Here is a 17192-nt window from a genome sequence, read left to right on the forward strand (position 1 = left end):
ATTTCTCAAACGGATAGGGAATATTATATATATTGTCATGTGCAGTGTGTGCTTGGGATGATCAACGATCTCCCAATTTTCCTTCTTTTATATAACATTTAATGCCCTTAATATTGGCTGGATATATCAAAATACTTCAGTCATCATCTTACATAATTACAATGAGATGATTCGATCTTTTTACAGTTGAATGCATAAATTAGTATCACAAATCATCCAAAGCTTTATTCTTTAGGTTAGGTTTGTACTGGAAGATTTCCTCATATGTTTTTGAACTCTATTCTGATGGTTTCGAAAAAGCTTATTTTCGTTTTTACTTATAGGTAAGTTCTGAAGAATACGACTAAGTTTCGGTTTGGCTGTAAAGTTTCGATTTTCGTGGATATATTGCAAAGAGATACGCATTAGTAGTTAGGATTATTTAACTTACGTGGGTAGTCTGAAAAATACCAATATAAATGACGGTTGCTGTTTGAAAAATATTGCCATTGTCGAAAGTTCAAACCTTGTAAAGCTTAAGTTTGAAGTCGCTGCGTTGTTTAGTATTTGTTTGGCAGCCATCAATAGTGAACGCTGTCAGTGAATTTGTAAACGTGGACAAAATGGGTCATCTTTATGTGATATAATACTTTCATATGAGCCGAACTAGATTCTACCTGGGGGAGTCTGCTTCTTCGTTTACAACAGTAAAATATTGAGTGGCAGAAATTAAACGAGACCGTACGAGCTGCAAAGACCAACATTGCATTGATCGACCAGATTAGGTGACCACGCCAAATACGGTGAAGAAAATCCACAAAATGGCATAGGATGACCGTCAACTAAAAGTGTGCGAGCTAGCAGATATAGTAGGCATTTCAAAAAGTGCACATCGCACATTGACTGAAAATTTGGACATGAGAAAGCTGTGCACGAAATGGGTGCCGCGTTTGCTCACAATGGAACAAAAGCATCGTTGTGAGGATATTTCAATCGAGTGTTTAGCAATGTTTCACAGCAAAGTCGATTTTTGCGTTGATTCATAACCATGGATGGAACATGAATCCATCACCGATACGAAGGAACAGTTAAAACAATAGACTGAAAAGGGAGAATCGGCTCGAAAGAAGGCGTAAACAGTTCTGTCTGCTGGCAAGGTCGTGGCGTCAGTTTTTTGGAATGCGCGTGATATAATTTTCATTGGTTATATTCAATAAGAAGAAAGAAAAAGAAAATGGCGAGAATTATGCAAACGTTATTGCAAGTTTGAATGGTGATATCAAGAAAGAAAGAAAAAAAAAACGGTTGCATTTGGCGAAAAAGAAAGTGTTGTTTCATAAAGACAATGCACCAGTTTACACATCCGTTATCGCTATGGACAAAATCAATAAGTTGAAGTTCGAATTGCTTCCTCACGGACCCTATTCGCCAGATTTAGCCCCCTGAGATTATTTTCTCCTTTCCAAACTTCAAAAAATGGCTCGGTGGTAAAATATTTGCAAACAATGAAGAGGTGGAGTTTGCGATTAATGGCTATTTTGAGGAGCTCGACGGTTACTATAAACAGGGAAGCTATTAAACATCGTTAGGAAAACTGTTTCGAGCTGAAAGGAGACTATGTTGAGCAATAAAGATAGTTTTTCCCATTTTCTTTTTACGTTTTCTGTTAGGTCGGGTATTTTTGGGACTAATCTCGTATATATTCTGCATCACAAGCCTATCTCCTTTGAACTTAATGAAAAGATAACTTTATCCTTCCCCTCCCTCTAATTGTATAATTCCGTGATAATGTATCATATTTTACCATTCGTAGAAAAACAGCGTATGGTGATGTTCTTTTTTAACCCATCTTGACATCAACATGAAAATATCTATGTTAATTCATAAGTAAGATTATTAGGACCAACGTTGCTGTCTTGGCCGGCAGTGTTTGTTTCTGACTTAAGTATTAAGTTAGTCTGTAAAACGTGAAGTAACAGAGATTACATGCTATTACATCTGTTTTATGTGTGTGCTAGGAAAATCATTTTTGAATTAGGAAAAATCTCTTTAAGGTTTTCGTCAGAAAATAGATCCTTCAGCACTTTATGTCAGTTATAGATAATTTCATCTAAAAACTCTCCTTTATTTTAATGCAATGAAAACTGTACTTGAATTTGACATCGTCGAAACTTAATAACAAAAGATGTTTCATTTAAGGATACCGTTGTTGAATGTGTATGGTACTGATACCTGCCTGCCAGTTTAAGATCGTGTGTGTCTTGTAAGGAATTAAGAGAAATTTTAATTAAACAATGTATTCGTATTAAATCTCATTTGAATAGAAGTGGAGTTAGTTTTGTTTAAAAATTAAATAAATTGATTGTAGTTTTTGGGCGTAGGATCAGTTTATGGTAATATAAAAATTAAGTGAGTTTATGATAACATCAAAATCGAATAAAATCCATTCTAACGTAATTTTGAATTTCGATGAAGGACTGGAGACCAATGGGTTGTGCTATAAACAAATGAAAGCTGTAGATACTAGTTTGTATTTTAAAAAATAAATAATAATATTAAAAAAGTCAAGAAGCGAGTAAATTGTTAAATATTTCGTGTGATCTTGTGAATAGAAATATATAGACTATTACTAACTATATCATTTCTTTTTCTGTACATCACAATAGGAACCTTCCCAATTGATACTGCTAAAACTCGTTTACAGATACAAGGACAAAAGATAGATAATAAACATGCAACACTGAAGTATAGAGGGATGATACACGCTTTTTTACGAATAAGCAAGGAAGAGGGAGTCAGAGCTTTATATTCAGGGTAAGCCCGCCTGCTTTCCTATGGCTTTTAGAATAAAGAAACAAATGTTTTTATTAGTGCTATCTCAGTTTCAAATATCTATGTAGCGTAAAATGTACTGTCTTCATTCTTTTGACTGACTATATTTATACAAAGGACAGTTTCGAATTGATGCGGAATTATATGTTCGTTCTTTATATTTTTCTTTTTTTATTTCAGTTATCAGATGATTGCTATCTTTATTATCATTAGGTTGATAGTTTTGATGGTTTGTTTGCATCTTAAGTTTGATTCTCTGACTTCTTATCTTAACAATTTTTAGATCGTACACATTGCTTAACTTGCTATATTTGAAAGTGATGTCTTTTCAAAGTGCAGAGTGTATTCAGGGAGCAGGGAACAGAGAAGAACTTTATGGAATTGACCACTGATGTGGATTCAATCACGTGGTGGAACGAGAAAATCAATCGTGGAGTCTGCGTCTTGAGACAAGTATATGTAATTTTAAACGTTGTGTTTATCTAGAGTTCAAACGTAAAATAATTTGATAGTTAGAAACATCACATTTTCCTAAGATCCAAAGTGACACCCACTGAAGTGGACATTAATACTGTTCGGAGGTATAACATGGAGATGTCAAATTAGGCAGATATTGAAGTGATTATTAAAATGTGCTTTGGGTTTGTATTCTGTGCTAATTTTTTGATGGATATAAAGTGTAATATCGTATTTAGTTTTGGAGGATTTAATTGGTACTGCTTAAAGGACTTTACAACTTTCAAATCATATAGAAATTTATTGAGATTACTTACAGGAACGAGAGAGGTGTCAAAATTTGTAGCAAAACCTTTAAGTTTAACATCAAAGTCTCATTTTGGTTCGATGTGACTGCCGTTAGTGATGAGGTAATCATCGCACCGGAACTCAATTTCTTCCCATACTCATTCCAGCTGATCGGGTGTAACTTCTACAACGGCAGCGTAGATGCGACTTCTCAGGTCTGCAAGATTGTCTGGTAGGAGCGGAACACACACTCGATCTTTAACAAAACACCACAGGAAGAAATCCATACGTATTAAGTTTGGAGACCGAGGTGGCCATGCAGTTGGACTTGCACGGCCAATCCACCGATGTGGGAAGCGAATATCAAGAAAAATCTCGAACTTTCTTGAGGAAATTAGACGGTGCGCCGTCTTGCTGGTAGCAATAAGTCACGCCTTATTGTTCACCTTCATCTATCCCCATGTACATTACCCCATCCATCTCATTTGCGTTATTACTGTTGTAGAACCCTCCAAAATTCGAGTGTTTTTTCGATGTTTGTGATATTGTAGTGTCCTTAGTTTGCAACACTGCATTGCAAATGTTGTACTGTACATTATCATTTTACAAGTAAATTTGAGATATGTGATAACCTGACGTAGTGCCATTTGAAGAAAATAAACTTCGGTTGGCAACTGTTAACTTTATGATATCACAGATCATGCCAAGCAATGTCCTTTTGCCAATACTGCGTGGCACAAACTTCCAGCGTTTTTTGTCCGTTAGTTTAAAAGTTACAAGGACGTTTCAAGATAAATGGTCCACTATAAGAAGAAAGTTCTGTCGCATTTTCACCCACCACCTTCGAACATCGATATGTCATCTAAGACGTACCTGGAAGATCTAAAGTATTCCCCATCAGCATCGACGACATTCTGCCAACGTTCTGGAAGCCCACGGATTCCATCGCGTTAGATCTTGGTGGGCCATGAAGCGAAGAAGGTATCAAGCGCAATTTGCACCTGTACTAGGGGTTTGAACTGGCGTCCTCTAAGGTGATTTTCCAAAGAGTGGAACAGATGATAATCGGACGGTGCAATGTCCGGGGAGTATGGCGGATGCAATAGTGTTTTCCGTCCAAGGCGTAGAATGATGTCCCCTGTCATCCTAGCCATCTACGGTTTAGCGTTGTCCTGTAACAGAAGGACCTCTTTGCGTTTCAGGAGTGCTAGCTCCAGAGTTTTGAGTTCTTTTTGAACACGGCTAAACTGCTAATAGTACACAGTTATATTAATGCTCTGACTAGCTGGTAGCAGTTCCCGATGCATGATGCCGCGATCTGTCCGCCAAACACACATGAGGATCTTCTTCTGGTACAGTGCTGGTTTCGGCTGTTTTGGAACCGGTTCATGGGATGCTAACCAATGATGACGGCGCCGTGGAGCTTTCGTTCAGGACCCACTTCTCATCACATGTCAACACCCTGTCCAGAAATGGCTCCTTCCTCATCACATGTCAACACCCTGTCCAGAAATGGCTCCTTCCTCATCACATGTCAACACCCTGTCCAGAAATGGCTCCTTCCTCAGACGAGACAGAAAAGAAACACAGGTGTCTGCTTGCGTTGCCTTCTGGCCTGGAGTCAAATCATGTGGTACCCATCGACTCAACTTGTAGTGCTTCCCAAGTTGATGGAGGTGCTGCCAAATGGTTTCTCTACTCACACTGAATTGTAGTCCCTGTTCCTCACATGTCTGGCTATTGTTCGCATCAGTTGCTGCCTGAAGATCTTCGTTTTTTTCCGGCACGTGGTGCGTTTTCGAGTGTATCGTCACCGTCCTTAAACTTGTTAAACCACCGCTGTACTGTCCGCGTAATCACGACACCCTAATCAAAGGCCTGGCATATCTTCCGCCCCGCTGCAATGGCGTTTTATCCCAGTTTGAAGTCGTACAACATACACGCCTTTATGACGCTCTGTGGGCGTCCCATGTGTACTCTGTCCTTACGCAAATTGACGTACTGTAACTGAACTGCCACAACGAGGTAATATGTTGGATATACCCACACCAACAACTGACCTTCGCCTTTTCTCCATTCACACTCAACTCACGGTGTGAGGGCCAATTGAACACAGACCTCCAGAAAAAGCGACAGAACTTTCTTGGTTACCTTTATATAAATATCCTACGGAACTCGGAGGGGCTTAGTGCCTCATTCACAAAAACTCTTGATTCACTTCTGTCCTTTGCGAACGCCATCCAGTTTCTACTTTGTATTCCTGTTTCTGCTAGGTCTATTTGCGCCTAGGTTATCCTAATTGTCATTTTCCGGATTAGGTTTCCAGTTAAAATTTGAGGGCGTTTCTACCTTCTTTCATTCTGGCTACATGATCTGCCCATCTGAGCCTCCATGCAAATTATGCAGTTTCTCGTTATGAAGTTTCCACATTCGCCATTCCTGTTCATCTTGGGTCCGAATATTCGCCTTAGGATTTTATTTTCAAATAATTTCACTGTGCATTCTTCCTTTGAAGTAAGCGACTATGTTTCACAGCCGTACAGTACAACAGGCATAATTATCGTACTATATATACACTTTAAACTTCAAATTCTTTGAGAAGACGAAATATTTTGGACCGAATAATGGCACGAATTCCTTGCTTTCAGTCGTAATTTAGCTTCTTCGTGGATATTGTTTCAGTCTGTTAATGTTTATCCTAGATGTTTGAAAGAATTTACTTTGTCGAAAGTAAATTATTTGCTACTTTAACGTATTCATAGTTTGCGGTATTATGGTCTCGGCGAATTTCTATATATTTAGGTTTTTTTCATTTACTTCTAAACCCATGGCTCTACAGGTGTTTAATAAAACATTTACATTTCTTTCTATTGTCAACATATCATCCTCTATCAGGTTTACATCATCACCTTAACCCATAACGTGATAAGTGCCATTCAGCTCTGGGGCCTGGCTGGTACCTTTGATTTTCTTTATAGCACATTATAGAACAGAATTGAATAATAATGGAAATAATGCATTTCCTTGTTTCAGGCTATTCTTAACGTGAAAGTTCGTACTCAAGTATTCTCCTACTCGGACTTTACTTTCAGATTCATTTAAAATCATAATTAGTCAAACTAGCTTTCTCGGTATTCCAAATTCTGTAAGAATGTTATACTGTGTTTCCCTTCTAACAGAGTTGTAGGTCTTTCTGAAGTACCGCAGTATTGTATTCCTATTTCTTTTCGAGTATTTAACGAATGGTAAATATATGGTCGATAGTTGATTGATTTCACCTAAATCCGCATTAATAATTTCCAATAATTTCATCTGCACATCGGGTCAATCTTGCTAACAGTATGTTTGAGAGAATTCTATAGAATGTTGACAAAAGAGAGTGCCTCGATAATTATTACAATCAGTTTTGTCACCTTTCTTGTGAATTGGAACAATGATTGATTCTTTCCATTCTTGTGGCAGTGGACATTTCTACCAGTTTTTTCCTTTTTTTATTGTACTATAATATATATGAGAGCTAATTGATTACGGAAAACAGTTCCTTTTGCTCATGCGTTGATTTTAAGTAATCGTAATTTGCGATTGAATTTCGCTGTGTTACTTCTGCGCTTAAAACAGTGATCACTATGTTTGTACCAAGAGCATCATTTCAGATTTTTTTTTGGGGGGGGGGGCAAGACCCCTTGATATAAGTAAAATTTCGCGTTTTCCATTGATTTACTACTATTCTGTTAATAAAATCTATATACATCTCTAAGGGAAGGGCATGTCCCTCCCTGCTCTCCTAAATGACGCCCCTGGTTTGTACGTCATTTGTCGGTTCAGGGGAAATGTCTGCGCCGCTCAGTAGGAAAGCGACTTACAGAAAAATACGATGGATGTTTTTTAATTATCTGCGACGTTGCTACAAAACGAACAAAATAGTAACAGAACTTGAAAAGTAAAACTATTTGTCTATTTATCACCATATTGCGAGCAGTGATAATATTCAGTGAGAAAAATCAAAAGGGCTATTACTCACCGCAAAAAATATGTTGCAGAATTTTCTTCTACATTCAACAGGTAGCGCTTTCGGAAGATGCTACTTCCTTCTTCGGCCTGTTAAAGACCAAAAAGGATTTAAAAACATGAAGAAAGGGTAAAAAAAATTGGTTTAAAGGTTAAGATATGAAAAAAAAAAAAAAAAAACTTTTGTCAAACATTAAATCACACGGGAATAGACACTTACTCAATAATCAATTATTTAAATATCGCGAATGTCTAAGGATAAGGTTATAGCGTACTAGTTTGCAAAATTATACATTAAAGTATCTGACATATACATTGAAGCAAATTGAAGCAATACTCAGTAATAAAGTAAATGCATTTAATATACTAAACCACTTAAATATGTAACTAGTGTTACTTTCCTTAGCAGTATACTACAATCAGTGCCTATGAACATTCATACTCATCAAGTTTTGCAATTCTTTTAAAAGCTGTAATGTAAATTAGATGTATGAGTAAACAAAAACTATTGTATAATTTTACTTTATTTTATTTGGTACCTTTATTTAGTAATTTTATTTAGTACGTTTACGTAAATGGGCATTGTTTGCATCCTGAGATAATACACTAAATAATGCCCGCATATTTGGGTCACTAGTCGACCTTACAAAGAGAATCGTATTCATACTTAAGAAAAAAAAAATAAACGATGTAAAACCACTGTGATTTTATAGTAGAGTATTAATTTCTGGAATGCTGGTTCATCGTAGATTCGATAAGAAATACGTTTAGAGGAGAAGCCCAAGGAAATTTGTTCAGGAGAAAACATTTTCCCAAGTAAAAATAATCCAAGTTCTTTACGCTTCAATGCTAGGACGCTCAAAGTTAGGATGATAATCATGTCCATGAGCTTCCTGGAAATTCTCCAGTACTATTATTGACCTATTTTACACATTAACAATATTATTTCACCGTTCTTTTCTTTAAGCCAATGGAACATGCTCGTAAACTGTTTATATTAGTCCATAAAATGTATATAATTGGTACAGTGTGGTGAGTAGGCGTCCTTAGGAAAATTTACAGATCGACTGAAGTGTTTTAAACACATGAATTAAATCAACAAATAAACAGGCATGATAGCACAGTAATAACAGATTAGTTCTAATTGGCTGATTACTGAATGAGATGAAGTGGAATTTTTAGTTTTACGCCCCAGTATTATGTTATGTAGCTAAGAGTAAATGATTATAAATTGGTAAAATGGAGAAAACACCAAAATCGTGAGAAAATCGACAGACACGATTTTGTTCGCAACAAACTCACATGGCCTGTGATCGAACCAGGGACCTCTCACATCAAAGATGAGTTCTGCTACTGAACCACCGTGTCCCCTGATTACTGAATGAATACGAACGTTTGTGGTATGTCATGACGAATAGTTATATACACAATATGCTGAATTCTAGTGAGTGACATGAAGGAAACCAATCTACACTAATGCAAACGAAACGTAAACAAAGGGCTAAACTCTTCAAACATTCATTGTTATATTTTTTTCCCATATGGATCTCAGAAAACGTAATACTTTTACTGTCTAATCGTTTGCAAGTGTACCACCATATACCAAATATTATTCACACTCAGAGCTGACGAGAGAAAAATTATAAATATGTTTGTATGCTCAGAACACTATTTCGTGTGAGATTGTTGTAAAGAAAAAGTTGGAAGTTTTAAAGTAATAACACATGGAACACACAATAAATTTCTGCTAATATTCCTTTTGTTCAGGTTCAAAAAACCCTGGGCACCATGTAGCAATGGCGACTGGAAGTGCGAGTCTGGCGCCTAGATAACTTAAATCCAGAATATGTAGGCTTTATGCATAAATTGTACTTGTATTATTATGATGCCTAGTTTTGAAAATTGGCGCCTCAGTTAAAAGAAAAAATTCTGAGAACTGCTCTTGTTCAAGTATGCTCTTTTGGCAGCTTGACCATCTGCCTACCTCTGTTTGTTATAGCTTTCTTTAGGTCTAATCCACCGCGATGACCACGAAAGCATTTTCCTTGTAGAAATACAGTAGAACGGTAAAGATGCTATAAATACGAGTTCTTATAGAATTAAGAATAGTTGTTGCAATGATATGTAGTGACCAATTGCTAATATGTACAGTAAATAGTAAGAACAATGTAAATGATGTAGTAGGATACGAATTTCTGTAAAGGCGCTAAGAGCATTTTGATGCAGCTATATTTGTAGCCATAGTATTATAAATGGAGATTCGCTACATTTATAATATGATGCCGACAAATTTTCAATATGTAGAGTGGGAGTAATATATAGGCAACTATAGAACATGATCTTTCAAAGCACTGGGAGCCAAGTTTTAAAAATAAAGAAAGGCTACATTTGTAACTAGAATATAGTGGCCTGCATATTTTCAGTCTGCACGTGATTTATTTTAAATTTGAATTGATGCAGTAGTTCGACTCCTGGCCGAGCATAATAATAAAATAACCCTGCTGATATATATCTAAAATATTTGTAATGATAGAATATTTCAGATGACTTAGTGTATTTTAAACTAGGAAAATAGTTCTTATTAACACGTTATTTTTATATACAATAAGTATTTTACTTATTTTGCCATTTTCCTTTCACTATTCCACTACATTTATTTGTGATTTATAGTAAGAAACTGCAGTAAAAAAACATTCCGTGAAACTTTTAATACAACTCAGAGAGGGGATCAGTTACGTGACGTCACGCCGAAATAGCTTGTTTCTGGTGCTGAGACGTAAGCAGAGCATTTTTGCATTGTTCGAGGCTTTGTATCTCCGTAACTAAGAAGTATATTTTTTTGAGATTTTTGGTATGTACTATATTAAATACTAGTTCTACACAATGGAATCATTAAATTAAACTTCTGATCAAAAAGGAAATTTCCAGTCCTCCTTGTACCAGGTGAGGAGAATGTGTTTGTATATCTCATTCCACAGCCTTTCTCCTCCAGCTAAAATTAACTCAGCAGAAATTTCGCTTACACCCAGAAATTCATGTTTCCTTAATTATTTATAGCAATTTTTATTTCTGTTCCGTTAAACTCTGAAGTATAAGGATCTGCTCTGTGCATTTCACTTTCTCCACGTACATTAATTTTTGAATATGTTAAGTAAATTGTCAAACAGATCTTTCCATATATTGAAAATATCATCCGTATCCGTGACGAGTGTGCCATTCTCCTTTAATTTTTTTAAAAAATTAAACCTCTCGGTTTTCAGATGCTGAAGATTTCTTTTCCCCTACAATAATTTCTCTTACAATCGCCGCTACCCGGTAGTGATCAAGTCACAATCAGCTCCTTTAAACGACCGAACATCAATTACGCTAAACTGTCTTCTTCTATCTACTAAAACGTAATCAATTTGATTCTGTTTTTCCATCTGGTGAGATCGAAGTACAGGACTACTATAAATGATTCATTCGTTCTCAAAAAGCTGTATTTTTAAAAATATTACACGCACAAACATTAGAGATATGAAAATAATCACAAACTCACCAAGTTTTCTGCACCCTTTACATAGCCGTTCTTTTCCATACCCTCTTCTGAAAACGCGTTGCATTGCTATAACAAATACACGTTCTGCTTCTTCGTAAAAACTGTCCTTTCTATCGCCATTCTTATGTTCTGTTGAATCATGTACATTTAGAACAATATTGCACGACCGACCCTGAAGAGTAATAACAAGAGAGTCTGTCATTAACAAATTCAACAGATTTAATTACTGATACTGTTCGTTTGTGAACGAAAAACCCTGTTTCTAGTTGATAATTTTTATTCCCTTTCCCATTAAAGAAAAAGGAAGTAAAATTTCCAATCTGCAAATCTGCTTTTCTCCCCACCCCCCATAATTTCCTGAACTCCTATCAAGTCCATCCTATATTTTCCTAACTCACTTGTCACGAGTTTTAATCTACCTGTTCTGTTAAGACTTCTTATATTCCGTATTTCAAATTTCATGTCCATTTTACTTTGCTGAGGTCATGCCAAGTTATCAGTGTTGGTCCGAGGTTTCTGAACGAGTGTCCTTTTTACAGGATGGGGTTGTTAGCCTCATGCCAAACCCCCAAACCGGAAGATCATTCCTTGTCGTCTATCCGCGACTACTTATTCAATATATTCGTAGCTGACCTTTATATCTAGAAGATATCTTCTTGATCCACAACCTGAGGATGCGCCATGCCGTGATGACAGGAACCCACGTTATGGTATATATATATATATATATATATATATATATATATCCGTGTAACGTGGGTTCCTGTCACCACGGCATGGCGCGTCCTCAGGTTGCGGATCGAGGAGAAGGCCTCTAGATATAGAGGTTAGCTGCGAATATACTGAATAAGCAGTCGCGGACAGCCGACTAGGAGTGGTCCTCCAGCTTGGGGGTTTGGGTAGGGCTAACAACCTCCTTCTGTAAAAAAAAAAAAAAAAAAAAAAAAAAAAAAAAAAAAAAAAAAAAAAGCACTTGTTCAGAAATATTCACAAAAGCCTCGGACAAGGACTGATAACTTGGCACGACCTCAGCAAAAGAAAATGGACATGAGATTTGGAACATGGAATATTAGGAGTCTTTATAGGGCAGGCGCGTTAAACTCCGTAACGAGTGAGTTAGAGAAATACAGGATGGACGTAGTAGGAGTTCAGGAAGTTAGGTGGGAAGGAAATGGATCTATGAATTCCGGAAATTTTACGTTCTTTTACGGGGAAGGAAATAAAAATCACCAGTTAGGAACAGGGTTTTTCGTTCATAAACGTATATTACCAGCAATTAAACGGGTTGAATTGGTTACTGACAGACTTTCTTTTATTACTCTTAAGGGACGGTGGTGTGATATTATTGTTTTAAATGTACATACCCCAACTGAAGATAAGGATGACGATATAAAAGACAGTTTTTACGAAGAAGTGGAACGGATATTTGACCAACTCCCGCGATACCATATGAAAATTCTATTAGGGGATTTCAATGCGAATGTAGGACGAGAGGATATTTTCAAACCGATTATAGGGAACGAAAGTCTGCATAAGGAAAGTAATGACAACGGTGTTATACTCGTGAACTTTGCAACATCAAAAAACCTAATCATGAAGAGTACAAAATTCCCACATCGCGACGTTCATGAATACACTTGGACATCACCAGACGGAAAAACACATAATCAAATTGATCACGTTTTAGTAGATAGAAGGCAATCTAGCATAATTGATGTCCGATCGTTTAGAGGGGCTGATTGTGACACTACCTGGTAGCAGCGAGAATACGAGAGAGGTTATCGTTGAATAGAGGTAATATTCATTGTCCGAAAACGGAGAGATTCAATTTAAAGAAATTAGAAGAGAACCAGGTAAGAGAGAAATACCAGATTGAAGTTTCGAATAGATTCTCGGCTTTAGAAGATTCGGAGTGCATTAGTGTTGAGGATACCAGGATTGAAACTAGAGATAGCATTAAAATTTCAGCAAAAGAAAAATTGGGACACGCGGAAATACGTAGGAACAAACCATGGTTCGACCAGGAATGCATAAAACTAGCAGAGAAGTGAAAACAGGCAAAATTACGCTGGCTACAAAATCCGAATGAAATGACTACACAAAATTTCGCAGATATTAGGCGGGAAACTTCCAAAACTTTTAGAACAAAGAAACGCGATTTTTTGAAAGCTAAAATTAAGAAACTTGAAGATAATAGTAAAAATAAAAACATCCGGGACATGTACAAGGGAATCAATGAATTTAAGAAAGGCTATCAACCTCGTGCTTATATATTAAAGAAATCTGACGGTACAGTTCTCACTGACACGGATAGCATTTTAAATAGATGGAAAGATTTCTTTGACGATTTGCTTAACACGCAACCAAAAACTAATGTGCGTGGAGAAAAGGAGATACACACCGCAGAACCGTATATTCCAGAACCCAACCGAATAGAAGTAGAAACGCTATAAAGAAATTAAAGAAACACAAATCTCCGGGTGTAGATGAAATTCCGGCTGAGTTAATTTTAGCTGGAGGTGAAAAATTGTGGAACAAGATACACAAACTCATTCTCCTTATCTGGAACAAGGAAGAATTGCCACAAGAGTGGAAAGAATCAATCATTGTTCCAATTCACAAGAAAGGCGACAAATAATTATTAAAGCATTTCTCTTCTGTCAACATCTTATAAAATCCTTTCAAATATTTTATTAGCAAGACTGACCCCATACGCAGATGAAATTATTGGAGATTATCAGTGCGGATTCAGACGAAATCGATCGACTATCGACCAGATATTTACCATTCGCCAAATACTCGAAAAAAAAAATGGGAATACAATATCGCGGTACAGCAACTATTTATTGATTTTAGAAAGGCGTACGACTCGGTTAGGAGAGAAACATTATACAACGTTCTTACAGAACTTGGAATACCGAGAAAGCTAATTAGATTAATTAAGAGTTAACTAAGTATTATTTCAGGGAAATAATTTTTCTTTCAAGAGACAACAAAGGAAAGATGTTAGGAGGTATAACATGGATATATCAAATTTGGGCGGAAGTTGCTATGATCATTAAAACATGCTTTAGGTTAGTATTCTGTGGGTTCTTTTTTATTGATATAAAGTTTAATGTCGTATTCAATTTTGGAGGATTTAAGTGGTACGGTTTGTATTCGTTTCGTAATTATATATATGTATTGATTATACTGGAGGGACTATGTTTTATATATGTTCTTATGGGAGAGAAATTATATTTTGGAAAGAAGTTTAATAGAGTAGCCAGTATATATTTGATCATCGTTTAATTTCCAGTGTTCAAAAATACATCATGAAGCAAAAGATTAATAGAAGCGAGCTTCTATCATTTCACTCGATCGATATATATATATATAATATTTCTGGCGGTACGCAACTTTACGACGTACCGGCACCTTTTTAATGAGAACGGAATATTTCCTCTTCTGTCTTAGAAAGGTGTTGACGAGAAACTTCGAAAACACCAAATAGTAAATATATAGTTTTATTGAACGCAGCGTTTTTATTGTTTTCCTTTTTTTTTTTTTTTTTCTTCTGCTAGAGAAAGAGTTGCGAATCTTTGTTCCTTCTTGAAGTCAGTTAATTGTATTCAGGGACTAGAAATATTTGGTCCTTTTTGTCTCTCGCTCTCTGGCACTTCCTCGCGCCTCCCTTTTTTCATTCCTTTTTCGCACAGTAATATAAATCATAAAGGCTCTGAACCGACCAGATTCTTCTTTTAAAAACCCTGATCTTCCACAACGAAATAATCCCAACAAATTTGTCTATCGCTGAAGTTCGACTAAACTGAAAGCTAATAGAAAAATTCTGTTGGAAATCCACCTCTGTACTTTCTTCGTTGAGGAGTCTTTGCTCAGTTCCTATTTTAATGTATCCAATTAATTATTTTTATTCATTATGGGGAAGAGGATTAAATGAAAACATCCCCTAGATTTTTTTCGCATAATTTATCTATTAATTATGTAGAGGTTGTCGAACATTTTGGTAGCATGATTAGTATTCTGAAGAACATTATGTGAACAATGTACGGTATGTATGTTGTTATTGAAATTCAGTATTTGTGGAACTCTTGATGCCTTTTGAAAACAAACAATAGCAACTTACTTTCGCCCATTTACAGAAAGAGAAAAAGCAAGAAACAAATCACTAAGAAATATTGATTATCAATGCGTTTATGATGAATCTTTATTGTTTTGAGTGTTTTGCCCAGTAAACCATATATCACTGACATTATAATTAATTGTAATATTACAATGCTAATATTACAGATCATCATAATCATAACTTAAATGATCACATACACTATCAAATACAGGTTTAAAAGATATCTCTAGCACAGAACATATTCAGATGTAATTCTTGTGACTTCTACGTATAAATGTTATTTTATTTTTGTATAAAACATGAATTAAGGTTTTCTATAAAATATATTATGATTTAATATATGATCAACTTAAACTAATTCGTAATGATCTTAAGCTCTTAACAGAATTAATAGAAAAACAAATATTATTAAGAGAAGACAAAATTGTGGTAAAATAACAAGAAATGCTAAAAGAGCAAGAAATGATGGTAAAAGAAAGATATACATTAGAATCAAATTGGGATAGTAAACGTAAAAATGAAAAGTATCTTTCAATGACAATGATAGTTACGATAAGCTAAATTCTTAAGTGCATATTGTTTAAAATATCTTTGCGTCGTTGGTACTCAGAAACCAAGTCGTTATTTTCTTCCTTATATGAGAAAGATCTCCTCTAATTTTTTACCGGTGGGTAACGTACCCAAAATGGCTGATACGTTTCCACATTGAACGGCGATACTGATCCGTTGAATAAGGAAAGATTTAGATCGTTTATCTCCCGATATAAGTGAAATACGATGGCCGATTTCCTTGATAAAATTAGCTCCTTCTTGACCCCAAGTATCTCTTGTCTCGATGGCAATTGGAACAAATCAATATTTATCAACGAGATTAATATATTTATTCCTCTTGTCGGTCTCCTTACGAGCAGCTGCGAGACCTGCGTGTGATGATGAATGTGGAAGATTGGAGTGAGCATAAGTATCTGTGCAGGTGAAGTCCCAAACTAGAGCTTCCCCTTTTTTTCCAGGGCCTAAAGTGATTCCATCTGGTCTTTCTCCGTCTGAACGACTGCATCCGTTTGGTTCTCGTACTAATGAGACACCTGCAGATGTGAGAGCTCTCAGAATGATATCGTTCACACTTGAGTGCCGTGATTGTCTGCCTGCGCTGCTCTTGCATGATAAGCCATGTAAGCCTCTCTATTCGACGAGAGCATTACGAGCACGACGACGGTGTGGTTCGCAAATATCTGCTCCTAATTGCAGAGCCGTAGCTATACGAAAACTTTCATTGCTGAGATGTAAACCAACACAAGATGACGGTAGAGCTTGAAGCCATGCACCGTTTTCCTGGGACGAAACAGCGAGGAATCTGGCCTTGTCTTCGATCTTATGAGTTGATTGTATTTATGAGGAAATATGATGTTTTACTATGGGTTCGTCCCAGGCTGATTGAAGATTTCTTTTCTCATTAGCCGGAGGAGCAGACCCCACTAAATTAAACCAATTGTCGATGAATATTCCATAATGCGTTTACTGTATTATAAAATTAAGATGTGAAAATTATACATTTTTTTAAAGCATCTTTATATATATATGTAAGTAAGAGTTTTTAGTTACAAGACTGCAGTGATATGCTACTGGGCATTATTTTTTATATTATTGTTAATAATAATAACTGAAAGGTATGCAACATTTTAACCATTATGAATCTGAGGTCCAGCGTACCAGCATCTTTATTTCTAGAAATAAAACGCTGTATATATATATATATATCCGCACGACTTCTCTACTCTTACTCTGGCAAGTTGTACGAGAACTCAGTTTGTACCTTCCGAAGTAAGCCCTTTTTGTGGCTGAAATCCATGAAGAATAGGGAGATCTTGAAATTCACCCCATACTACAAGTTTGAACATACGAGTCAATTTTACAGTATAAAGTGCGTGAGAATTATTCGATTTTAACTAAATATAATGTATAATT

At 36.0% G+C, this 17192-nt stretch overlaps 1 protein-coding gene across 4 annotated transcripts in view; it reads left to right on the forward strand.

Moving 5' to 3' along the window:
* Positions 1 to 17192, forward strand: part of Bmcp (uncoupling protein Bmcp mitochondrial) — a 165925-nt gene that overhangs the window by 15642 nt on the left and 133091 nt on the right. For 2 of the 4 annotated variants that reach the window (XM_081769229.1, XM_081769228.1), the window contains exon 3: positions 2646 to 2793. In XM_081769229.1, coding sequence (XP_081625355.1) covers positions 2735 to 2793 — 59 coding nt within the window. In that variant the 5' untranslated portion in view covers positions 2646 to 2734. Of the gene's footprint in view, positions 1 to 2645; positions 2794 to 11870; positions 14176 to 17192 lie in introns of those variants that run through there. The other 2 variants (XM_081769230.1, XM_081769227.1) reach the window with 2 other exon arrangements.

Source organism: Thermobia domestica, chromosome 8, assembly GCF_964235325.1.
Source record: "Thermobia domestica chromosome 8, izTheDome1.hap1.1, whole genome shotgun sequence".
NCBI lineage: Eukaryota > Metazoa > Arthropoda > Insecta > Zygentoma > Lepismatidae > Thermobia > Thermobia domestica.